Genomic DNA, 26916 nt, shown 5'->3' on the forward strand with positions numbered 1-26916 from the left:
AGAGTATCATAGAGGACATCTTTGAATCCTCATGCCACCCACAGCAAAAATAGAAAGTCAGTTATCTTCTCTGGCATCAGTTTTCACCACAAGTCCATTAGCTGACCAATAGGAACACAGTGCACTCCTTTGTATGCCACATGGCAACGAGACAAGCAGGCTAAAGAATAAACCAGGTCTCACTTTTAAGCTTTTTTTTCCAGACAAAGAAAGCCGTTATGATCATCTAAAACACTACAGTTTGTTTGCATTGTTCTCATTGAAAGTTGCCTCTTATAGCTCCTTTTTAATGACATAATACTGTCTCCAAGCCAATTCAAGGCAGCAGTTTATTTGCCTACACTGAACATTGAATTTGTTTGGTATTCTTAACCCAGCACAAGAAGTTTGTGGGGAGGGGTAATTTTTTATACATGTTTCTACACTTTGTGGGTCAGAACCTCGTGAGACTGTGCAGATGAGCTGAAAATGCAACCATGTAAAAAGAGCTCAAACTTTGTCTGCACCTCATGATCTCCAGCAGTGGATACAAACCAATGAAGAATATGAAAAGATTGAAGCTTGAGGTTTTTCTTCTAATTTAGTAACAAAATACATTTCTGCAACTTTTCTAAATGACATGAAAGAAATTGCATCTCACTGCTCAAACTATGACAGGGATTTCAAGATGGTTTGTTTAATTTAATCAGATATACTGAAATATTCTTTGGAAAAGTAAATTTCGCCGTTCTTGGCTGAGTAGATATTAACGGAACTAGATGGAAGCCCGAGGCTGTCAGTGAACTAATTCATCCTGGATGCTGGGAGATTAGGTCAAGCATTTAGTTTTGCTAAAAAACTTTTTTTTTCTAAAATGTCAGAAGAAGAACAACTATATACTAAAAAAAAAAAAAAAAACCCTGTAAATTTTAAGTGGTAAGTTTTTGTCTGCTGTGTTATTAGTGGCCCTAAGACCTCGGTGGATCCAATTCTAATTCCCTCCATTAGTGGTATCAGTAGACGATTGCAGTGTGTGCGATCAGGACTTCCTAACAAAGACAATGCTGCTTCTTTCTCTTCTGAACTGGTGGTGACAAAGCAGAGGGACCACATGGTGGATGAGAGAGCAGCGGAGCGCTTTAATGTGAAGGCTGTCAGCTCCACTCCCCTTGGTTTTCACCTTCTGAAGAGCACGAGGCCTTATCGGTTTAATTGACTCTTTATCTTTTTGTTAATTTCCCCTTTAGTGCAGTAACTCCCATTCTGCCTTTTGATATGTCATTTTACACTGGCTTTTGCGTGACTTACAGGAAGTGTCTGTATAGATTAGTATATTTCATGAAAAGGCAGATTTCCTTTTAACAACACAGTAAAGGAGCTCAGTTGCCACTTAACTGTCGCCATTGTCCATTAACCTCTGTGATATTGTCTGTTAACCTTCCTCAATTAAAATGAATCTCGAGACTTTATGCATTTAAAGTAAATGCAGTAAAATAATTTTATTCTTCACACATCCCAAAGCACTTTTTGTGCATATCTTATGAATGAAGTATAATTTTATATCACCGGCAGCGATCCTTGAGTCCTTACAAAGGCAAACAGAGGGGACTTAAGGAGAGCAGGATTTAACAGTTTGATGCCTGTCGTCTTCCTCCTGGTGTATGTTGGTTCTCTTTCCATTCCAGTACACTTGCGACTGTATAATGAATTATGCCGATGTTGAATTAGCATGTAGCTGTCGCTTCGGCTCTGGTGCCTGCCTTGTGACAGGACCACCACAGCACAGGCTTGTGTAGAGAGAGGGGGCTTCTACTGTGATTTATTAACTGCTAAAACCACAATGAAGTGTGTCCACTGAAGCACCAATACAAACAAATAGGGCCAATCCCGTCACTGCAAATCCAGACAGACAGGCTCGACCATTGCCTGACCAGAAAGGGTTAATTATGCAAAAGCGTTTGGCTTTGACCCGACACACAGTAATGTTTTAAAGAAGGACTGTTTAGTGCAGGATTACACCACATTCTGTTTATTACTTTAAAAATATAGGGATTTTACTCACATGCATTTTCTTTGAAAGCTCCAAATTAATGATCTAGTTGTTATTTTTCAAGCGAAGAGAAGATAAGAATATTTTTACAGTTGCGAAAAATGTAAAACCTACTGAAGTTAAAATATTTTCACAACGACATAAGTTAACAACTACTGGATTTCAACTACAGTCGGTCACGATGACGCGTTTGCTTGGTGGAATGTTTCTGATTAAAAAAGGGCTACTGAGTGACTGCAGTCATAAATAAATGGCACAAATAAATAACCATATTTTTAAAATGGCAGTTTTCCATGTGAGATGACGACATTAGCATTCACTTGTTTTTTTCAGGCACTTTCCTGAAGTGCAATTAATCCGTCCCTTGTCCTAGCATGACTCCCTCTGCTAGACGTCATTCACAACACACTACTGTTTAGCTCACGCTTTCAGCACCGTGCATACACTAGCTTATATTTTATGATTCATTTATACACAGTAATGTACACCGTTGATACAGTTCCTACAGCCAAGTTTACAATGGAATATCATTTGAATAAAACGACGTCTCTGTAGGTACAAGATAAGGCCGTATTTTAAAGCAAATTCTTAACACACATAACGAAAATTATCCACAGCAGTTTACTGTCGTATTGCCATAAATAATTTCTGCCAGGCCAGAGTGACAAGCCAATATAACTGCAAGTTTTTCCTGGCATTTCTTTTTTGGTCTCATCCTTTCAGCATGATTTGAAAGTTTTATCCAGCAGTATAGCCTGTAAACTAGAGCCAGCTTGATGTACAGCATTTTTCAGTTGACATTTGCTTATTAATAATAAATTGTTATGGATGTGGATCGACATGAAAACTTTCTGGCTAGTTTGTCCAGCAGAGGGACTCCATTATTCAGTATGCTCAGCTCTGTCTGCAGCACATGTAGCAGAATAGCATCGTAGCTGTACAGATGTTGGAGCAGAGTAGCTGCCATATTTCATGCATATGCATACAGAAAATTAGTCAATATAGAAATACCGGAATTTTTTACTCTGATTAAATTGTGAAGTTTTCTATGCATTTTCTTGTTACTGCTGACTGCTTGCTTAATGCTTGAGCAAATAAAACCTCAGTAAGTTAAGTGGCATCAGATAGGCTGGATAGAAAGATAAGATGATGTTTTATATTCAAAACTAAGCAGAAGTTTGAATTTTAATAGAACTATCAACCCAAATACATATTTACTCTGTGTTTTTAGCCCTATCTTCTGTGCACCACTGAAAAACTGACTGAAAACATGAGCGGCTGAAGTCTTTGCTGGCAAAGAGCTCTTCAAAATGTCAAACCAGGCAGTTGTTGATCTGACTGAGCATGCTGTCACCTGACCGGTATCGAGTGTCACTTTTGGCTGTCTCTCCCCGTGCCGCTCCTCGTGACGTAACAGTGCAGCTCACAGTATCTGGGTGCAGAATGGGAGGCCTCCAAAGGTCTCCACCAGTCTGAACTAAGGCATCCAATCTCTGTCAGAGGCCTTTATGTTTTACCGTCCATCTCGCTAACTATGACAGACCAGCCCAACGTCATTAATTAAACATAAGGCTTCCCCCCAATCACCCGATCTCCGTGACAGGCTGCCATGCCAACAGTCCCTGTCGACATGCCTCCGAAATCTAGAAGGGGATTACATATGGTAATGTTTTTTGACAGCCTGCCATTTGCCTCTGTTAATCTGATAGGATAAGATATCTGGACTGCAGAGCATGGTGTGCAGTAACTCTTTGAGTCTGATATTGTTATGCCACAAAAAAACTGAATCATTTCGAAGATGCAGGCAGTGTCCTGGAAGAAATCTTAATCCCCTGACAAGCTTTTGATACAATCCCAAATATTGTCACTGACTCAAAAGTATATTTTTAGACTTGGATCTGGCTTGTATTTGCTGTCAATTTTAATATTCCGCACATTCTTGAATCATATCAAGTATGGTGAGATGATGTGACAATCTATAATGGACCTGTGTCCTTCCACAGCATTTCTCCAAAGACACTAGTTCTGTTGCCCCAGGCTACCGGCCCACTTTCATTTTGCCACGGTTCGTTCTCCTTCAGAGGGAGAAGACGGGTTATTCTCTGGTCTTTGTTCAATTAAGACCAACCCCAAACTCAGAGCCTCTCTGAAATGGTGCATCTCTGTTGCAAGTTGTTCAATTAATATTTCAATACCCACAGACATCTTCATGTAAGGCCATGAGCCAGTCTTCTCGGATGACTAATAAATGGGAAACGGAGAATGTTACACATGTGCTCGCTGAAAAACAAGCAACGTGGGGGGAGCGGGAGGAGGTTTAGGCAAGCTGCTCTCCCCCAAACAAGGACGTTAATCATCTCCAAGCATGATATTCCGAGCTTACCCTCAAAGAGCAAAAGCTTTTTCCCTCAGCCTCGCGGAAATGAAATAAATATTCCCAGAGAAACAACCAGACAGTTAAACATCCACCTCTCCAAAAGCCAATTGCCCTTGGCTTTTATTAAATATCGATTTGATTTGTAAAAGGCCAGATGTTGGGAAGTTAAACAAATGTCGTGTTCTCCCATTCCAGTTTACTTTTGTCTTCTCAGCCGGTGACATTTTGTCTCTCAGCATGTACACAGAGCAGTAAATCCACCAACCATCCTCTCCCAATCCATCCACACAGAGACACCATGAATACGTGATTTCTTCCCGGCAAAATCATCTATTGTGCATCCGATTCATAAATTCATTAATAACAACAGCTACTGTGGTAAAAAAAAAAATCCCATGTTTTTATTAACGCATAAGCAAAGCAATAAAGCCTGGTGCGTGCCTCCTTGAGAGAATTGCTTGTCAACAACAGGAAGGGGGGAGAATAAGGCATCGTCTGACAACAAGCCATCTTTGAAACACCTCCAAGAGAGAAATGGCATCCATTAGAGACATACAAAAAAACGCGTGCTTGTCGACGAGCAGTGGGGGGAAATCTCTCGCACACACATCCACAGATAATTGTTTATCCCTGAGAGAATCTTCAGTGTTTGTCTGCGGGTGGCTAAGTAAGTTCACCAGCACTATTGGACAGGGAGTGCCCACCAGACCCAAGGCTCGAAATACATTAGGATGAATCAATTAGGCTGCCATTAGCCAATAAAGTGGCCCTCACTGAGTCGTGTAATTATGACCCACAGCAAAGCCAATTTTATGGAGGCACATTATCCCTTTCTTTTCCTTATTAATTGTATTTGTTTGAGATAATCCCTCCATGGTTTTAATTATGCGCTTTAGGTTCAGGGTGGAAGAAATAAATCATCATTTGCTTCAATCACTTCCAAATACTGCAGGTCTGCAGTTTTGTTTTGTTTTTTCTCACCGTAAGGGAAGCTACCCATCGCGGGGCAATGACTGCACTGATTAGGCACTTAAATTAAAAATGAATGCAGAAATCCAGATTAACCCCACTCAGAGCGAGTTCCCGTCAGATTCTGCGATAAGATGCCAGGAAGAGCTGATATTATAGGCAGCCAGCTACTTAGCTTGTTCCCAGCTCAGAGGACACTGTAAGTGTGACAATGTGCTGTCAATGAGGGATGACAGTACACAGCCAACATGGCGTAATGCATTGTTCCTTCCTGGGTCCCTCCTGACAGATGCTCTCCAAGACAGCTGGATCAGCAGCAAGAATGGAGCCGGGATACGAGGGGAGGATATGATATGCGGGCTGATTAGCGAAGGTATACACGTGTCAACAAGCGAGGCCTGGGGATCACGTCGGAGTTTGTGTTAATTGTCAGTTTAAGACAGCGTTACCTACTGATTTTGAGCACAATGCAGGGCTTTGAATAAGCAGCATTGCTGGATGCAGTCGTTTTCTTTCCATTTGTCCATGACCTTTCTTATTCGTAGAGAAAAAATGTCAGCCTGCTAGAACTTTTTCTGTTTCCCATCCAAGAGATCTCCTAAGAAATGACCTTCTCTGCAACAGGCACTCTTCTAAGACTGATGTTGGAGGAGCTTCAAGCCAAGTAAAATAAACACTTTGAATGCTAAGCTGGAACTTGGCAGACATGAACTGAATCATTTTTGTGGACACAGGGAATTTTTATGTTCCATTTTCATTTGACAGTCTAGACGTTTTATGGGTTAGGGAAGAAATCTAGTCTAGGACTTTTGCCTGAAACATCTGTGAAGACATGCTGATGTTCTCTGGACTTTTACTCTTTGTTCCTGGACTTGGGAAGCAGGAAACGATATCTTGTCCCATGTGCTTTATGTCAATTTTGAAAAGATCATTTTTATTACAGATGCACCAAATGTAAAGTCCTGGGCCAATTTCAAAACACCCAAACTGTATTATAGTTTTTGTCTTAGCCACTTTAGAGATGTGTCGCACATTATGTTGTCTAATGTTTATTCTTCTGTAATCTTTTGCTCAAAAACACTCTGTACTCTGCCATATACAGTACTCTGTGTATGGCTTGTTTAGTGAGACGCAAATACACAACAGTGGCAGCACAGATTACACGTTTCACAGATTTAGGGGCTCTGTGACCATCTTGGATTGTGAAGCCGAGGTTGCTGGGGGTTCTCCAGCTTTCCGAGTTGGAGATCCAACTTGAGGGGACATTCCAGTTCCCACTTAAAATTAATCAGGGCATTCGTTTTAGAATTACTGTAGTCAGTAATCTCAGGCAGCTGTGCCAAACAGCAATATTTCTGTTAAATTAACAACATTTTATGATATTCATGTAATAAAAGCACATTCCCAGTGTTCCTTTAAATGAACTGTCATTGGGAAACCAGAGCTGCTGCAGAGAATGCTGGACTAATGCTGTGTTCTTCTGCTTTGCTAGCAGTTTAATAAATAGTGAATAAACTGAATGTCTCATTAATAATAACCAATAACTAACCAACTAATAAGGCAGCATTAGAAAGCATTGTTTTGTTTTTTTGCTGATTTTGGTCTTCATTTCCTCCTTTATCCTAATGAAACAAAGCATCTTCATAACTGATGAGTTAATGAGTGGTTTTAAAGTCTAATACATCATCACACCGTCTGAACAGTTAACTAGAGGAAAAATGATGTAACAAAACAGAAACACCGGCCATTGCCAACATTAATTAATCAAATAGGTCCACTTAAATATCAATCTTCTACTTACACAGCATGTTAACAGGCTTTAATTTTGAAGAGGTGTTATTTAAGTCAACTCTTTACGTCTAAAACTCAGATAGATAGTTTCAGTATGGCTTGACCTATAAATCCTGCAACCTGTTTTCAGTTCAGTGTTACCATAATGTAAGTTGTCAGCCTTCTTTTTTCTTCTTTAAGTATGTACTGCTGTGAGATGTTTTCCTACTAAAAATTACTTCCAGAAAGGGCAGCTAGTCCATGGGATATTGTGGTGTGCTCCTATTTTAACACCCACTTTAGATCGGCATTTATGAGGTGGTAAATGTAGAAAAAGTGCCTCTCTGTACTGGTGAGCATTCAAGAGCCGTGGGAGCGGCAGCGGCGGCGGGGCCACTGCTGATGTACGTTAACTAAAGCAGACAGGCGGGTTTAGAGTTTCTGATGGAGCAGGTTTGATTGGGTCATAACGTGGCAGCAGTTGTGACGGTGTGGAGGTAAGGCGCGTGTGAAGCCATCTGAGATTTTCCCCTCTAAGCCTGTCTATACATTACTGGAGTGATGAAAGAGTCTTGGTAACGAGACAGGATGTTTGTACTGTCTTGCCATCTCAAGAGACGTCCCCCCCCCCAACGCCGCCATTTCTCCTCCAATACTCCTCCCACACTCAATCTACCTCCCGCTGAGTCTATGGCCTGAAACCCTGACCTCTTCCACTCGCCAACAGTTGCCATATTTGCATTTCCAGTCCACTTAAAGGCAAAGGTGGGGGTGAATGTGGGAGCCCCCCTCCTCTTCCCCTACAAGTACAGCAGGCTTCATTCTCATCCCAGTGACCCCCTGCCCAGGACTACCAACCCGGACAGCAGTCTGGGGTTAATGCACCAAGCACTCCTATTGTCTCTGAATTAATGAAGTGCTCCGTGCCTGTCCCTTCTCATTCAATGACAACGAGACAAATGACAAGTGGTATTGTTTTAAATGGCTATCGACACTCAAGGGGCGCAAAGTCACAGAGTCAGGGCTCCTGTTAGGTCCGATAACGGTAACACCAGCTGCCGTCAGAGTGCCTTCGATGTCCACTCTGGGGTCAATTTGAATGCTAGCAGCACAACGCTTCACACAGGAGAAGGGATTTTATATTGAAATGGATGGTTCTCAGATGGAGGAGGAAGAGTCTGAGCCTGTGTTTTCACCTCAGAAAATGGAAGGTGGGGACTTGGATGTCCTAAAGAATGGCAAGGGAGACCTCTAGTGGCAAAGAGGAGTATTTGATCAGATTGTTTACTGACGCTATTAATACTTAAACCATACTGTTTTAGGTGTGAAATCAGCTCACACCTAAAACCCACACAGGCACATACACAGCTGCAACTCTGAATGAGTGCTGTAAAGAATAAATAAAGTCCTGGTGAAAAGTTTAAAATATTGGGGGTGATCAGAGTGACTTTCAGAATATTTCTTAAAAGAATTTCCACTTGCCTCAGTGCAATTTCTACTTGATTTAAATGCAAGATTATAGTCAAATTGTACCCATTTTGATTTTAATTCCCAAAATGATTATAGCATTGTTTTGGAAAAATGAGAAATTATCTCAAACCTACTCGTATATAGAAAAACGTCAAGATATAAGGACAAACAAAGACTATTTAAAAAAGTCTGGGGTCCTTTTTTAACCGTGAATTTGGATTACTCTGTATCAAATGGGAAGAGCAGTTTTCTTTCTGCTTTGTTTGTTTGTTTTTAAATTAATGTTAATATCCATTTAAGGAAGAAAGGTTGACTAAAATAACAGGAAACAAAATATTATTTCAGATGTCGGGTTTTGTCAAAAAAAATTTAAAAAATGTAAAAAAAAAAAAAAAAAAAAAAAAAAAAAAGACGACGTAACCCAAGAAAAAATAAACGAATTCCACAACCTAGAAACTGAGAATAGGGAAATATTTGTCAAAACAGTTGTTGCTTATTATTCTGTCAGTATATTAACCAAATAAGGGGACTAATTACTTGAGCTCAAGTGAATCTGGCAGCCAGCTGAGCTGATTAAAAAAGGAAGTGTGGGTGACCAGAAGCCTGATGGGAGAGCTGTGCGATTTTTTGGGGGGGGGGGGGGGGGGGGAAGAGTGGACAAATTGTGGAAAATATCTAAAACATGCAAATCAAAGAAGCTTATGTCTCCAAAAGGAGTGTATCTAATTTGATCATGAGAGCTTCTTTCCATAGATCGTCTTCAGGCCTGTCAAAGTCATTAATTTCTTGGGGTATTTGTGGAAGTAGCTTTGGATGAAAAACAAACGTGAAACCAATTAGGAGGTTGAATTTGAAAGTTGAATAGATAAATGAGAGGAGGCAGCACCATCTTCAAATGGTCCTTTTTTACAGCAGACCCCATGTTTCCTTCAGTGAGGCAGACTTCAGTCTCCCTCAGCCTGTGTGTCGGTCTTTGTTATACTGCACGGCTCACGCTGAGCTGGTGGATGTGTGGGTGCAGCTCAGGGGTGTCAGCTGCACGGTTGACAGCTTGTTACGGTGCATCACACCGCTGCAGGTGCGACCTTTATGACTGACCTCTGGCCCTCTCCTGTCATCGCAGTGCTGAGCATTCGCGGCGCCCAGGAGGAGGAGCCCCCAGACCCCCAGCTCATGCGACTGGACAACATGCTTCTGGCAGAGGGCGTGTCCGGACCGGAGAAAGGCGGAGGTTCTGCGGCAGCGGCGGCTGCAGCGGCCGCCTCTGGAGGGGCAGGGGCCGACAACTCAGCAGAGCACTCTGACTACAGGGCCAAGCTGACCCAGATCAGACAGATCTACCACACAGAGCTGGAGAAGTATGAACAGGTAAGAGCAGACGATGCACCTTAGACCAACACCTGACAGAGTGGGAAAATAGGGCTGTGACGTATAGAGAATTTCTACAGAACCATAACACACTGATTTTTTGAAATAGTGTTTTTAGTGCACACACACACACACACACACACACACACACACACACACACACACACACACACACACACATGACCAGCTTAATGATGTTAGGGAGTTTCCTGTGCATTTGCTGTGACAGCAGGACACATCAAAAGCAACATCACGTTGTGCACTTTAATGCCATTTTAGCTTGTCGTGCATCTCCACGTTTTTGTAGCCTGGCACGCACACCACAGCAGGGCTAGAGGCTCAGGCCTGCAAGCACAGTGGTCTCTAAAGGCATTTTTTATGATACATAACTGCCAGAGCAAAGAGATTCCCAGACAGCGCGGGGAGAAGGATTTCTGCAACAGTTGGAAAAGATGAAAAAGTTCTGCTGAAAACTTTGAAAAAAGGAATGAAGCAGTGATATATTCTGTGCTGCGAAGCCTGAAGCGACTCAAGTTTGAGTCAAGGTTATTGAGCTACAGTTCGATTAATTAAACAATGGCCTTAACTGCCGCTTAAAGCTGCTCTCAGTGTATCCTTAAAAGTCTTTAAATTAAATAAGGTCATAATGAAACATCTTATATGTACTTGTAAGAGCCCTTTAAACTTGAGATGCTGTTTTTATGTGAGACTTGTTCTAATACTTTTTATACTTCGAGTAGCTATTATTTTATGCGGTCCGTATATCTTTCCTCGCGGATTTATGCGTGAACCACAAAAAACAAAGAATGCAATAAGATGTGATGAGCAAGTTTAGGAGATGCACCTGGGATGACTTGGCAGGGGATGAAACTATTTGAAGGCAGCTTGTAAGCTTTGCCTTGTAAGATGGAGCTTGATGAGGTTCCAGTTTGATTTTAAAAAGTGTGAAACGTGATAGAAAAATAATGTTTAGTAAGCAATGATTTATTTTATTTGTCAAGTAAAATGACCAAAACTTTTCTTAGTTTCAGATTCTCAAATGTGGCAATTTGCAGGTTTATGTGTGATAGAAAATGGAATATTATGAAGTTCCAAGAGTTTGACGAGAAAAACATGTTTTTTACTACTTTATCACATTTTACTTCAGGGTTTTCCAGCTCTGCACACTTTGAAGATGCAGTCCTTCTACAGAAAGTACAAAATCAGTTCAAAAACTGATTATATATTGCTGAGCTGGTCCATCTTCCTATATCTGCTTTTCCCTCCTGAACTTTAATCCAGATTTTTTTACTCCTCGCTGAGGCAGGATCACTCTTAAATCAAGTGGCAACCCTTCGACTGTTTCCTCAGTACACGTCAGTAAGAATTCACTTTAGACTGTGTCTTTACCCCAGAATAGTCCATCATATGCAGCCTCTGTGTGTATTCCAAGTATAGTCTTGAAGGGATGCTTTAAAGGAAGGGGGTGATTTTCTCTCATTGCCTTGATAACCGATGCATTCATGACAATAGCATCCCTTTCAGATGAGGCGAGTAAGACAGATGAACACAGAGATAGACAGACACAGACAAAGCCTGACACGGCGAAATCCAGGGAGAGATCGACAGGAGGAGAGGAAATAAAGAAGAGGCGCGGAGTCGGAGTGTAATATCGTGGCAGATTCACGGCTGGTGTCACATGGGGGGGTGCGATGAATAAAACGTTGTGGCATGTTCGTCTCTCAGGGTTGGCTATGCTGTAAAAAGTGTGTCTGAGAGGGGAACAGCTGTCATTGGTTCCTCTCAACATACTGCCATCACCATTTCTGTTAAATATGAAATATATCAGTGCTTATATTCCCCCTTGGCTCTGCGAGAAAGCTTGCCCCAGAACTACATTAAGAAAAGCGCACGATTTGTGAATTTTAAATACTCGACTCTGCGCGGCAAATTTGACAAATTGAGGTCTCGTCTGCAGTTTTGTCTGACCTTAAGTGAAGTGTGCTCTTGAACGTAATCCTATGTGTGTGTGTTTATCTTCCCTACAGGCGTGTAACGAGTTCACCACCCATGTGATGAACCTGTTGAGAGAGCAGTCACGCACGCGACCCATTTCGCCCAAAGAGATCGAGCGCATGGTGAGCATCATCCACCGCAAGTTCAGCGCCATCCAGATGCAGCTCAAACAGAGCACCTGCGAGGCCGTGATGATCCTGCGCTCCCGCTTCCTCGATGCCAGGTGTGTGCCTTTGCATACAGGTTCAGGTCGTACACGGCACGCTCTGTGCTGCAAATTACAAAATCCTCTACGTGTGCTCTCCTTCCCTGCCTGATATCCATATGAATGGCTGATGTAGGAGGCCTATCATGCCATAAATGTGGTGTAACACATGCTGTTTACCACACATGCTGGACTGGTTTGCATGACTGGGTGCCATTTGGACTTGTATACCCAGCAACACTGGCCAATGAGAGCTTCGTGCATGATCCAAAACACTAACTGCTTCCTTTTTTTTAATGTAATCGCTTGTTCTCTTTGATGCGTGCTTTGGATTTGCATACATTTCTCTAAGGATAAATCTCACTCACTGTCTGAGTTGGAGGCATAACATTTAAATGAGGCATGCACTGCCTTACAAAGCTCCCTATCTATTCTCTTGCAAATGATTGTGGTGGTGCAGCAGCGAAGGGGAAGGGAGAGGAAGAGCTTTCGCTGGTTGAGAGGCACTGCCATGCTCAGCTCCACTGATTAATCTACTGGCTGCTAGAGCCCATGCTGTGCACATTTACATATTCTCATCCAGGCTTTCGAAGCGGGGGACAGAGATTTTAGCACAAATCTCCTCACCGGTGGATCCACGGAAAGAGATTTTCCAGGGTTCCCCTCCAGCTTATGTAAAGCCCTCTTTAGACGTGGCACACGCAGATATGACCTGATGAGTGCAAGAGATGGAGGGGTCGGTCAACTCATGAGCCACCAGCATGTGATATCTGTCTGCTTCAAGGTGTGGTGTTGGCAGGATATCGCTGGATTCATTTTCATATTCAAAGCATGACAGAATGCGTGTTAGCATTTCCTGCTGAGGTTTTACATGGGTGTAAACACACACACACACAAAACAGCAACATACAATAAAGTTGCAATAAAATTCAGTTAAAGCTGTTAAAAATACAGGTGAGCTTTAAAAAGCTATTTCAGTGAAGCTGCATCTCAACAACGTAACCACGCAAACCTTTCATGAGCGATCGAAAAAGTGATCAAAAGCTTATAAAGAGAGAGAATGCAGAGTTATGACTGATAAAGTCAGCAGTTTGAAAAAAATTTGTAACCCAAGTTTCACTGTTGACACCAGAGCACGTTTTTGACACATTATTTAAAACTGCTCTAAAATTGAAGCGTGGACCTCCGTTTTTTTAACTGTGAACAATGTCAAACGTGGCCATCGAGAGCATTACTACTGAACTGTACACTTCCTCTAAGCGTTTGGGAACATTGTAACATATTTCAGTTTGTAGTTTTAGTTTTGTCACCTGCAAATTCTTTATTTAGTTATTATTCTCACTAACTTTATAGCTGTTTTAAAAAAAACTATTGATCAACCCACTGTACATTACTATACTGCAGATATATCCTTTATCCTTGAAAACAGTGACGTATTTAATAGTTAATTCCTCCTAGATAAGGTGTAATTAATAAAATAAATGCTAGAGCTGTTCCATATTTGCTGGTGTAATGCAGTCAGAATATCAGATTTTCACCACAATGAAATTTGAAATTATATTATCAAACATAGAGATTACTCAAATTACTATTCAGCGTATTTTATCTCTTTTTTGTGAGTATGAATGCAAAAAAGACATGTGCAAATGCACAATTATTTATGATACGTTTAATTGACATCCCAGTGATAATTCTTGAGTTAAATGTTATGTTAATGAATGGGTTTAGGTTTAAACTGCACACTTTAAAACTGTAAAATAAGATTTCCATTGTTGTCCTTTAATTATACATATATATTTAAAAGGGGAAAAAAACACTTAACTTAAAAAATTCTGTCTAATCACAGAGCAAGTACACAAATCCAGAGCAGTCATAGTCAGTATATTCCCAAAACAGTGTTACGGTTTAAAGCGGAGCCCTACCCTGGCTGGTTTTAACGTCTGTATGTCTGAATATTCAAAAGGCAAACACTGCTATTAAACCTTTTAAAAAATGGAGACTGTGATTTCTTCTTTATCTCCCCACAATTAATAGTAGATATTGACTTAATTATTATGACCCAGTTATGTGCTTTTATTGCCAGCCCTAATGCTTTCTTCAGATGCTCATAAACAGAGCTGTAGTGCAGCAATTCTGGGCCTAATTGTTCTCTTGAGTCCTGACAAAGTGTCTCAGTGCAAAGCTGCAGCTAAATTGAAAGTTTCTGGTGCAGCAGAGGTTTTCACAAAGGGGGGTAATGTACATCCAAATCAAGGCTAGATAAACCCGCAGAGACCGTGCTGGTGTCAAGCCAACATCACGGATGCTCGGCTTATAACTGATGACCGGCTTGAGTTGGTATCGGCGTGCTGAAAACCACTTCCTCCATATTAAAGCAACCACAATATTTAATAGGGTGAACTTGCAGAAATGTCATGTTTAAAAGTGAATCCAAGATTTCGGATAAGGTTACATTTGTAGTTGTTGTGCAGTTTATTTTAGATTTTTCCTCAGTTTTGGAGATGGCCGCTGTAGAAATGACTGCCGTCTTATGAATACATTGGAACTAAATGACACTTGCATTGTGGTGCGTAAGTGCCAAGAATACATTTTAAAACTCAGCAGCGATGCATCTTTCCAAAGTCATGACCTGATTACAGTAAGAATGCACAAACTTTGTCATGAGCTATTTTATGGAGGAACAATTTTCTTTCTGTCAAACTACAGACAATGAGGGCGAGGCTGGCTAACTAAAGAAAAAAGACACGTCCATCCATCTTTTACAATTTCCCCGATTGTCTCGTCCCATTATATTTAAGAGAAAGCAAACATCTCTGCAGTGGAAAAGTCCCAAACTGTTACCTTGTGGATAAAGGCTGGAGGAGAAATAAGCAAATTTGATTTTGAGATCAGAGCGCTTATGACTTCTCTCTGTAAGCGTTTCTTACCAGTTCCATGTTGTTATCGTTGCTCTAAACTTAATTTTATCCCCGTTTGAACCTTCACTGTTCTCTTTGCAGACGAAAAAGACGAAACTTCAACAAGCAGGCGACAGAGATCCTGAATGAATATTTCTACTCGCACCTCAGTAACCCCTACCCCAGCGAGGAGGCTAAAGAAGAGCTGGCAAAGAAGTGCGCCATCACAGTGGCCCAGGTACACCGCAGATCACCGCCACCTCACAGCACCTGTAGGAACACTGCCGTACACAGAGTAGCAGGACAAAGACGAGTTTTAATATGAAGCTGGCGCAGAGCGTCTTGGCAAGTAACCTAATAATATGTTTTGTGACTGTCATGAGTACAGACAGCGTCTCTAATCATTTAGCAGTGCCTTTCATTGAGACAACAAAGGACTTAAAGTATAAATACGCCTTGTTATGAGTCTGTAATCTCGTAAATCAAACCAGACAAAGCTATTTTTGACCAGTGACACAGTGTTCCTATTGAAGTAATGCAAGCTAAGCACAACTCAGCTGTCATAGTTCTTATTGATCTAATCTTATAGTGGATCACATGCACCACTTGCAACATAAATTCTAAATACAGTCCAAGTACTTTTACAAAGTGTGACACAAATGGTGAGAAATCCAGCATACTTTGTGCACGTATTTTTTGGGGGGTAAACGAAGTGAAAATAAAATAGACTGAAGTTTCTAATCGAACATCTTCGAGAAAGCAACTAATTGATTAATCAGCAGCTGCTTTCAGCTTGTGAAATTCAGCGCTGGGATCATTTGAGGCATTTGATGATTAAATCTAACGGTAACTTAACCAACATCTGTGTCATGGCGAGTGCGAAGACTAAAACATCTTTGCATTCCAGCACTCAGGTTGTTTCACTCCTGTGAGAGTTGATAATACGGAAAGCAATGACAACACCAAGGTAAACAGCAGTTTGTGTTTTGAATCCATCATTTGGGAATGGATTGTTTTCTCAATTGGTTTCATTAATTTCTAAGGAATGATTGGAGGGTGCAGCTGGGCCTGATTGTGGAAGCAGCTCGGTAGCCGAATGATTTGTAGAGTTTCCGTTTCTTGGCCATAATAAAGGAGAATGTTTACCTACTCTGTGCATTGGAAACTTTGCAGGATTGATTTGGTTTTCATTTTAATGTTGTTTATCATTAGCGCTGGGATTACCCCCCCGGCTTCATCTGGGAGTCCATTAGCCGTAATGGGTGTTAGCGGATGTTGACTGATTGGTGCTTGCGTGAGTTCTGATGATAGCTGCAGTCATGGTGACATAATGAGACTGTTATTGGCAATCATTCCATTCTGGCACTAATGCAGATTCACAGCACCAGTCTGTGAAGCCCATACCTCTGACAGAGGCTCTCTGCAGTGTTTTGCATGCCATTAAGGCCATGCAAGCTAAACACTGCCATGGTTTTTCTGAGAGCCTCTGTGTGGTAATATGTCGTGACAATTAAACTATATTCTTTTGTTTGTCTGCTCAGGTTTCCAACTGGTTCGGGAATAAAAGAATCAGATACAAGAAAAACATTGGTAAGTTCCAAGAAGAAGCCAACATGTACGCTGCGAGAACTGCCGTGAATGCGGCTAATGCATCCTCACATGGAAGCCAAGCAAATTCACCCTCAACTCCAAACTCTGCAGGTGAGACAGGAAGTCCCTGGCTCTGCTCAGCTATTAGATATGTGCCTCCTCTGTGTACTACAACTTAGTCAATTTTAGAGTTTTTTCATTGCTGATGCTGGTAATTTGTAAAGGAGCAAAAAGTAGATCTGTCAGGCAAACTCAGTTATACGCAGAACATGCCTAAAACCTGACAAAGCACCATCGTTACTGCTGAACAAATTAAACATTTCCCCTTCACGACTCTAATTACCCCCCTAGTACTAAAATATGTCCGATTAGACGACCTGAACCCCGTGCCAAGTCTCCATAATCTCACTGTCCTCTTGTCTGGGTCTCAATTAATCCTGTTCTTCATGTATGCTTATTAAACTCTGTATTTATCACGGTCTCTGCTGACACTCTAAGGATAAGTCTGGTAGTATTCTACATTTTTCTTATTTTTGGTGAATAACAGTGGAAAAAAGACTAACAGTGAATTGACCCCACTTACTTTTCTTGTTGAGCCACATTAGTGTACAGAGATGATTAACTCTGACGTCTCATCACGATTACCTAATCCTAGGCAATCAAAAAATGTACTTCATATTTTTTTACAACTGTTACCAAGTGCTGCCAATCAGAGGAAAAAAACGTATCATTCCAACCGAAATACATCAAAACTATTCAGGTTTTCCAGAAAAGTCTATTTCTGCCTTATCCGGTATATAGAATTAGGGTTAACGTTGCCACCTTCTATCAAACCATCACATCTACATTCCTTTTTTTACCTTTCATACACACATTGTAGTTTGTTTGGGGTTTTTTTAATATACCACCTATACCATGTTCATATGAAAAATACCTGCAACATAAATTTCAATTCACACTTGCTTAAATTGCCTAAAATATATAGAAAAATGTTCAAGTTGCCTCTTTCATTAGTAGAATGAAGGATTCAAGTCTTACAGGACATTAATATTTAATCAATTTTTTTCTTTTTTTTTTTGCTAAATGTGTAAATAGCCACAGGTGAAATAAAGCTTTTAAAATTAAATACACTACGTGTTTTAATTAGTAGCCTTTATTAAAAACTGCAATGCCCTGCTGTTATGAGATATTACTTATTTTTAGTTAAGAATGAAAGTTAATTTATGTAATCAATTTTTATAGCAATTTTTGTAGTGGATATTAATTTGACCTAGGAACACTTAACAAAAACATTGTTTGGTTTTTACCAAATAACAACGTTAAGATTGAAAACAGAGCGTTAGTTTGCTTTAATGTCTAGCAGTTGTAATTCTGCATTTTAAGCCACAACATTAAAGCTCAGCTCGCATGTTTAGATAGATATATAGAGCTTTAGCCTGAATAGTGAAGATGATCTTCAGGCCAGGAGAAATATAATTTATATAATCATAGTGTAGTGGTTTACACATGTGCCTGACATGTAAAAGATCCCATTCAAGACTGCGACAAGACAAATACCCAAAAGTTCTGTGTCAGGAAAGGCAGCTGATTTAAAAATCTTTGCCAAATCCCTCTTTAGCAGAAGTAGTTCTTAATTCATCATTAACGTTGAACAGATAAATGACAAATGAAATGGAAATAAGAGAAAAAATATAAAAACCTGTTGACTGCTGTTCCCGGTAGTTTAACTACACTCCTGCATGTGGAGTCCAGGTAGCCCTAGGCCTCAAACTGACCAGCTTCAGAGTTCAGCAGTAATCCAGTAACATCAAAAGATGTGCAACCCCTAGGTCCGAGGGTGACCACCTGCCTGTGCCTAAATTACCTAAATATCACTCGCAGACTTGACACACATTTAATGGGACTGGCGTGGCAGCCATCTTGGAACCTTGAAATCTTATTAGCCTCTATTCCCCTTGTTATGGCTCCCTCTGGTGATGGATAATCCTCCTAGTACCACACTAAGACTCTGATATGTTGCCATGTTTACTTTGTGATGATTCCCAGGCTGTTTTCTGTCACCGTGACCCCCCCTAGCCACACGTTTATTGTAGTAACAGCTCCCCCTCATCTTAATCAGTCAAAATAAAAAACATCTCTCCCCATACTTTTTGCATAAGCGTTATATCATTCTTCTTCTGTGGTATTTTCTCCAGAGGCAGACAAACCCTCTGCCTCCTGTTGACACCAGCACATCCATGCTCACTGTACATGTGTGGTCATATATTAATGCTTTACAGGTGTAGTAAAAATTTGAAAGAATGCCAGACTTATCTTTTTCTACAGTCCAGTGTTGTTGGGAAATGTTTATCATTTGCTGTCTTCCTTTGATGAAATATCAGACTTAAGAAGAAGAATGGCTTTTTCGGGCTTCTTAAAATGTCTTTTAAATGTTGTATTCTCCAAAAAAACACAACAACAAGTCACCATCACTAAAGATAGTTTTGTCTTTCAATGAAAGCAGTCCAGGCTACTTGGATGAGACAGCAATTGAGTGCATTTCTTATTAATCTGGGCTCCTTTCTTAATTCTTTTTTGCTAATATGTAAACAGATTACCTGGTAAAACATATACCTGATACACTACTTCTCGGTCCTCACTTCACCCCCCCTGGTCTAACAGCCTGCACGGCTGCTAGCTAACCCTCTGCATGCTGCTCCTCCAGGCTGCTTCCTGAACGGGCTGACTTGCTCCTCTTTGCTTGCTCTCTGTCTCTCTGTGATTCGACTGCTCCCTCTCTCCTTTCAGGTTCTGGTGGCTCTTTTAACATGTCAAACTCGGGGGACTTGTTCATGAGCGTGCAGTCTCTCAATGGGGACTCGTACCAGGGGGCTCAGGTGGGAGCCAACGTGCAGTCGCAGGTAGGGCCCCAAAGCAGAACAGAAGGTGATACAGGGGCGGATCGAGTACTGATCTTTGTAACGCCAGACTCGTCATGCACAGGTTTTAGATGAATTAACTAGTAACTAGGGTAATTTCACCCTCGTAGTATCAGGAAGCATCTGATAATGCTTAAATTAATTTATATTAGCTTAAAAGAACTGCAGAAATATGACAGTGCATCTACAGCCAAACCAGCCAATTCCAAGGAAGCTAGCAAGATGGACTGCATTGATTCAACCTCAAAAAGCCACGCCCACTGGAGGGGAAACGATTCAGTTGATGCTACACTTTTGTGTTTTAGCATTCAGTATTTAATTAGCAGTTACAAAGCTAAGGTTAGATATCTTTTAGTCAACTAAGTTTATCACCAGCTATGCTTTCTGAGTCATCCACATTCCACTATAATGGAAGTTATGCAACTGTTATTCTCATTTCAAACTCCATTTTTTGTTATTCTTAGAATAGCTTTGCATGAACCACAACATCATCATCTGTATTTACTTTATACTAGGAGTTGTGCAGCCTTTTAGTTCAAGCTTTGTCTGAAACAATTCAGTTTAGCTCCCTCCCTTGCAATTTCCTCCTGATTGGCCACTTTTATAAATAGGTCTGAACAGCAGTGGGTGGAGCCTCTGTGTTCACGTTATGATCATATTAAGAGTATCCCCTCTCAGTGAGAACATCCCGAGCCAAGACAAGAAAAGCATCTGAAATGTTTGCCATATTTAATACAAGCAGAAAGTAAGGAAATGCATAACAAGTAGCTTTTAACTTACAGAAATATTGCTAGACATTTTGATATTTTGACTTATTAACAACAAATAATGACTCTCATTAATAATAATTAAGCACAGTCCTGCCTGAAATAGTCAAACTGATGTGGGTTATACCTGTTGGTACTGTTTTCCATCACCCTGGTGCTTTTGGGAATTTTTTTTATTTATTTTTTTCTTCTAACAGATGAAACTCACATGGAGGCTTCTAATAACTTGTTTCCCCTCTGATGTGGGCGGGACTTAATTGCCCTCTACCTCTGTGCACTTACTTGTACTCATACACTACTTGTTAACAAAATAAGATTCAGACCCTTTTTCTATAGTGGGACTTGGATAGCATTTGTGGGACTAATAGGGGACCTTTTATTTGTCATGTTTTAATGATTTCTGCTTTGACTGGCACATGCTGTTAATGACGAATCTTCTTAATCTAAATATTGTTAATCTTGCTGGCATAAGAGCATGTGTTCAACTTATTTTCTAATAAACTTCCTTTTTACCCTTGTCATGCACACCCCCTCCAAAAGAAAACACCCAGCTGCTTACTTTTACCTTGATGGAAAAGAGTCATTAATACCCCAGTCTCAAGGGCAGAAGATTTGTCATCCTGTATTCATCCTACAAACAGTTTGATTTCAGCTGGCAAAAACCAAACATCTCTTTATCCTGAATTCCCTTTTTGTTTTGGACTTTGTTGTCTCCAAGGACATACTTGCAGCAGTGTACTCTTGTTGTCTCTCTTGTTGTCTTGTCATCTCTCTCTTTTCTCTTGTGCTTCTCTTGTGTTGACTCTGACCTTGCTTTGTCTGCTCTTTCTGAATGTTTCAGGTGGATACCCTTCGCCATGTTATCAGTCAGACAGGCGGATACAGTGAAGGACTCACAGCCAACCAGATGTACAGTCCGCAGGGCATCAATGTAAGCTTTCCTTTTTTCCCCCTTTGTTTTTCCTTTCTCTCCCTACCAATTATTTCAAAGCCATAGGGCTCAGAATGCCACTTAGTAGGACTTGTCTCCACTCCATGGTCACCTAGTTGATTGCTTCTCTAGCACTCGTGCCACAGGCAGCACGGTACCCACCGTACGCAGGCGTGGTGCTGGCCACACACATGCAGAGCCGCCTTCTGAGCCTGTCATGTTCAATCAGGCCTGGAGTAGCACCTGCAGCCACGTATGGTCAGCCGTGAGAGAGCCGCACAAACAGGTGACACCTCTTTGCTCTGGACTTCAGCTCCCTCTGACCACCTGACCCGTGATTAGCAGCCCCAAGGCCAGAAGTTCCCATTAATGCCCCACAGGAGACATCAGCACCGTCCCGCTAAAAATAAAACCTCACGCTCCTGGAAACGACTCCTCATGTGCCATAGGGGTTTGTCCCCGACGTGTTTGTCTTATTTTTCTGCAGAGTTCGGGTTTAGATGTGGGGGTATGAGGGGTGGGGTGGGGGTTGCTAGCTGGCGGCGGCAAACAGTAGGGAAATTCACAGCGACAAGCCGTGTCGTAAAGGGGAAAATCGATAAGACAGACACAAGGAGAGCAGAGTGTGGACTTGGGACAGCAATCCAAGCGCATTGCTCAGATCATGTTCCTGCCACACTAATGGCCCTGACAGCGAGCCGCGCTGAGGACGAGGACGGTCACAGCCGCGGCTGGGTTCCTCCGCTGTCGTCGTCGTGCCTCACTGGCCATATGATAATCAGATGAAATGTCTCCCGTATAAAAACATGTATGTGTATTCAAATAGGCTTCCTGGCTGCTCCGAGCGCATCCCACAGCTAGCTGTGCTAACCCTGAGAGGACGCTAACGTATTCAGGCCCTGTTCTTTCTCAGTCCTTTGACCTCACAGATACGGTTCTCCTTGGACGCCTGCTTGCTCTACCACATCTTACACTGCCACAGTATGCTGTGTTATTCACTTTTATACCCTGTAAAGAAGCTCTGCAATGCATAATGTAGGAGCAGGATATCTGTCTGGCAGCCTGTTTGCCTGTGATTTATGTTGCTAAGGCTGGTAAATTAGGAATCTCTGCTCTTCACTTGCCTGTTTTTTCTCCAATCCATGCACGACAGTTTAGTTTGATATAATGTTTTAGCAGATAATAGTAAGTTATGACAAAGCTGTCTTTTGTAGAAAACTAGATTTTTTCCACTGAGGTATCTCAACCTCTTTTGGCCTTTATTTTGCAGAATTCAGGGCATAGAAGCACTTTTGTTGTAATGTACAATTTACAAAATACATCATAAGTGGTTTTTGGTTTGTCTTTGCATAAAAGTTATATATATATATATATATCGAAAATGGCAACGCTTTTATAACTTCATTGTTAATTAAATGCAGGAACGACCTGTATCCCGAAAAAAACAAACAGTTTTAGAGACTTGTCAAGACAGACTTTAGTGAATCTTGTGTCTAATACAAAAAAGCTTGCTGGATAATGACTGCTGCGGGTGATTACATTATACAATCTGACCCCTCCACTTTTGATTACACATTACAAGCTGTGAAATGAAAGGCTGTCGAGGACCATTTCCAATTTTTCTGATGGTTTTAAATTCGCTATTAACACCCTAAATGCTCTTTAACAGGCCTGTCTCTGGCGGTGAAAAGGACCTCCAGAGTTCTTATTGTATGTTAATTCCTACTGTCAGCATCGTAATTAGTGCATGTTTTGTTTCAGACGCCCTTCCATACAATTTACATATATTCATATTGTTTAAAATGACAGCAGCAGGAATTTATTTCAAGACGAAATCTTGCACAAGTTGACTTTTCCTCTCTTTATTGTTGTCATTGCTTAAATGAGTGAGTGTGCAGTGTATGATGGGGTAATTCTGTTTCTGCTCAGCTGGAAACACGGCAGTATTTTTTTTTATGTCAGTCTTATTCTGAATTATTAGCTGTAATGTGAGCTGTGTTAGCTTTTCCGCCAATCCAGGAGGCAGTTTGACTTAAGGCTGTGTTTGACTGCGTAGTTCAAAGTATCCCAGCGTTGGTGCACTATCTTGCCCTCAGGACTTCTATTCGTTTTTTTATCTCAGTGTGTTTGAGCTGCATCGAGTAATGAACAGAAGAGCAACTCACTCACGCCCCACTTCTGGTTCTCTCTGATTCTTTTCCCCTCCCAGGCAAACGGCGGCTGGCAAGATGCTCCAACCCCCTCATCAGTGACATCACCTACAGAAGGACCTGGAAGCGTTCACTCCGATACCTCCAACTGATCCTCCACCCACCTGCTTCCTCTTGATTCCCACTTTCCTCGATCCACCACAACTCTCCCTTCCAAAACTTATACCCTGACCCCCTTTTTTTGGGACTGGATGGGAAACGGCGCGGCACAGTCGGGGTCTGGAGATGACGTTTTCACCATTACGGATAAAACTGTTCACTTTTCCTATCTGGACCACCGCGGCACCGTTAGCAGCCTGCGTAGGGAACTCATATTCACACCACACAGTTTGTACAGTTTCCACTTGATGTCCATGTTGCCTCTTTGTATTTCTCTTTACAGTATATATTCACACAGTAGGCTCACAGCAGCGTATTGGCCCACATCTTGTAAATTGAGATGCTTTCACACTACCTCTATTCGAAATAATAACATAGCAAACAAAATTTAAACGGCTTCGGTTTTACAAAGTTTCGTATTTTTACAAATTTATCACACACCACATCGAGCCCTATCGTTACACGTCTGTTTTCAATACCAGATTACTTTTCTTTTTTTTACCTATGGTGCCAAAGTTCAGCTCTGGAGGTGAATTTTGAAAACATTGTTGTCTCATGTCCTTAAATTTCTCATGCCATACATTGTGACATATTATTATTATTATTATTATGTTAGTCCATTTATATTAGTAAGCTGATATCCAAGTATTCAGCCTCGGTTTGTATTGTTTGTATTCAGAACTTCTACAGCAGACACTGACATTTAAGACCTTTTATTGCTTTGTGCCATAGTAGCTACGTTTCAGCTAACACGCGGTACAACAGTGCAGAGACTTTACAATCTTAAAGCGAGAAATTAAGGAATTGAGCTCAAAGACGTATATATTAAAGCACAATAACATCTACTGATTAAAGTCAAAGGGGAGCATTTGTAAATGTGAAAAAAAAAGAAAAACTGTTTAAATCTAACAGTGAGACAAACGGATCCAAATACTGCTGGTAACCAAACAGTAATTCAGTTTTTAAGGTATCATGTCATCAGGATTGAACACATCGCATGTCCTTTCTCATTCATGTATGGAATCACATTTGTGCCAAAAGTCCGAGCACGAGATGAATCATTTTGAGAACAGAAGATTTTTGGTTTTGCTCAACTTATTCTTTTCCAATAAATAAATTGGAAAAGTCAATAAAAATGTGCAAAATTTGATAAAAATAAATAATCGTTTCCTATTAAAGTTTGTAAAACTGGAACATGCTAAAAAATGTAATAGATATGTCTCTGCAATATTCATTTTTTTTTTTCTGTTCAAAATGTCTCACTGAATCCTCAGGATTTAGTCACAAATCTAATCGGCATGTGTTCATCTTGATCTGCCTGACCTGTTTTGTAACCTCTGATAACATCAGAGAGAACGTCTGACGTTAGAAAGTAATTATATTCTCACTTATTCACTTTTTTCTTTGTTTAAAATGACACTACACTCATGAACATGATGCCAATCTGAAATGTGAAATTAAATTTGTGACCTTTGTCGTATGTACAGTACAATGTATACATGATTACAATAGTCCTCATGAGCATTTACATACTTTGATACCAAAAAAAGGCAGAATTTTATCCTCCTCATTGGGATCAGCTTTATCGAGGGTTTTCTTTTTCCTGTTTTTGAATGGTTTTAGTATCTGCAGTGCTAGTGAGCATCTCATTATGCTCCAGTACTCTGTATCCAAAGCCAGAAAAATGCACTTGGAATACAGTAGTGTTTATATAAATTCAAATGAAAACAAATACCCTGATGGCACACAAATCCAGAAGATGTTTGGATATATTTTTATGTGTCTCCATTTTGCAAATAAGTCATCTTTTTTGTTTCACTTGATATTCTTTTGACTGTTTTTCTTTTTATGCTACCATTATGTGTGAATTGCCCAAGAATGCTCTATATACAGTATGTAGATATGCGCCTTTACTCTTTTTTTGCATCTTTGAATTTGGACAGTAGCTATTTTAACGCAGCCTCTTTGAGTTCCTGTTGGATTTACGGTGAAATCCTTCTTATTCTTTTGTACTCATGTCACATGTTACAACCCTGCGTCCAAAATGGCTACTGTCCCATTAAAGGTGACGTGAAAAGTTAGCGTTAACATTGCCCTCTCTTTGGCTTTTATTTTAGCTGAACTGAACCCTGAGAGAAAATTCAGTCCCGAGATCCCAAACAGCCTGAAAACCACAGGTATTTTTTTAACAGTATTTATTACACACGTATGAAATCATGGATGTCTCAGAGCTTGGGCGTTGAGATCTACGACGGCGTGATGGCAACAGACAAACTCATTTGAATGACTCAGAGCGGCTCCCCTCTCGACTCACCTGCTCAGTATTACAGCCGAGGGGGCGAGCACCATTGAAATGATGCACAGAACCTGCCTCAGTCGTGTCTTTGGAAGTCATTGGAGTGAACTGACAGCGGCGGCCATGCAAGGCAAACACGAGGATTGTTTTTGCACCCCTCAAAAAAAGGCTTAACTCTACTTTTCACATTGCCTGTCAAATATTATCGAAGCTTCATGTAATGATGCTTTTTAGTTTTTGAATATAAAAGGAAAAGAGACATGAAAAGAAAGATGACCAATTTGTAAAACATGAAATGTTTTATTTGTTGCATGTCTTTTTGTTCTTCAATAAAATAACGTACTGCAGTGTTTTGAATGTTAACTTCTTTTTTATAAGGATTTCAGAGTGAAATCGTGGAGCCTTTTTCTTGACAGGTTTTAACTTTTAAGATCTCTGCGTATGTAAAAAGGTATCAAATGGAAAACTATTGTCTTTTTAATTCCGATTCAAAACTTGTTTTCTGTGGAGAAAAATAGCTGAAAGGTGTAGGTTTTATGGTCTCTTAATTTGTACTGGCAATGCGTATCCCAAATAAATAGTTTCTTTTGTTGCATAAACGGAGGTTTTGTCATTTTTCTGGTGAAGTTTTGTTTGCTCTTTGTGCTTTTCTCCACCACAAACTTGAGCGTGGTGTTTCCAGCAGACTTTTGTAACAGGGTCAGGGTCAGAAGTCACTGTAGGATACAAGTTAACACATTGTAGACTTGTCAGTCCAACACCTCTGGATAGCATTGCACGTCTCACTTCCAACTAGGCTGTGGCATGGAGGCATTTTATCACCACTAACATAGCACCGGAGCTTGGCCTGAGCTGCCGAGGGTGTGAAGGGGACATTTTCACAGTTTTCACAGTGAGTGAAAGCTGTGTGCTCCCGGCAGACAGACACCTCCTCTATCCCCCACCACCCTTCCCCACACCCAGCGCTCCCTCTGAGGCATGGTTAATGTGCGTTCCCTGAAAGAGGCGGAATCCACACTTATCTC

At 40.8% G+C, this 26916-nt stretch overlaps 1 protein-coding gene across 4 annotated transcripts in view; it reads left to right on the top strand.

Annotated features, from left to right (window-relative positions):
* The window catches only part of LOC147301486 (pre-B-cell leukemia transcription factor 1), a 77847-nt gene extending 51357 nt beyond the window's left edge, over positions 1-26490 (top strand). For 2 of the 4 annotated variants that reach the window (XM_086284278.1, XM_086284277.1), the window contains 7 exons: positions 9739-9983; positions 12011-12201; positions 15183-15318; positions 16622-16781; positions 19458-19570; positions 21197-21286; positions 23496-26490. In XM_086284278.1, coding sequence (XP_086140404.1) covers positions 9739-9983; positions 12011-12201; positions 15183-15318; positions 16622-16781; positions 19458-19570; positions 21197-21286; positions 23496-23588 — 1028 coding nt within the window. In that variant the 3' untranslated portion in view covers positions 23589-26490. The remainder of the gene's footprint in view (positions 1-9738; positions 9984-12010; positions 12202-15182; positions 15319-16621; positions 16782-19457; positions 19571-21196; positions 21287-23495) is intronic. The other 2 variants (XM_086284279.1, XM_086284280.1) reach the window with 2 other exon arrangements.
* The last annotated feature ends 426 nt before the right edge of the window (positions 26491-26916 follow it).

The sequence above is a fragment of the Aulonocara sp. 'chitande type north' Nkhata Bay genome, linkage group LG23 (genome assembly GCF_057382095.1).
Source record: "Aulonocara sp. 'chitande type north' Nkhata Bay isolate Kocher_YH1m ecotype deep benthic linkage group LG23, A_spYH_male_GT1.1, whole genome shotgun sequence".
NCBI lineage: Eukaryota > Metazoa > Chordata > Actinopteri > Cichliformes > Cichlidae > Aulonocara > Aulonocara sp. 'chitande type north' Nkhata Bay.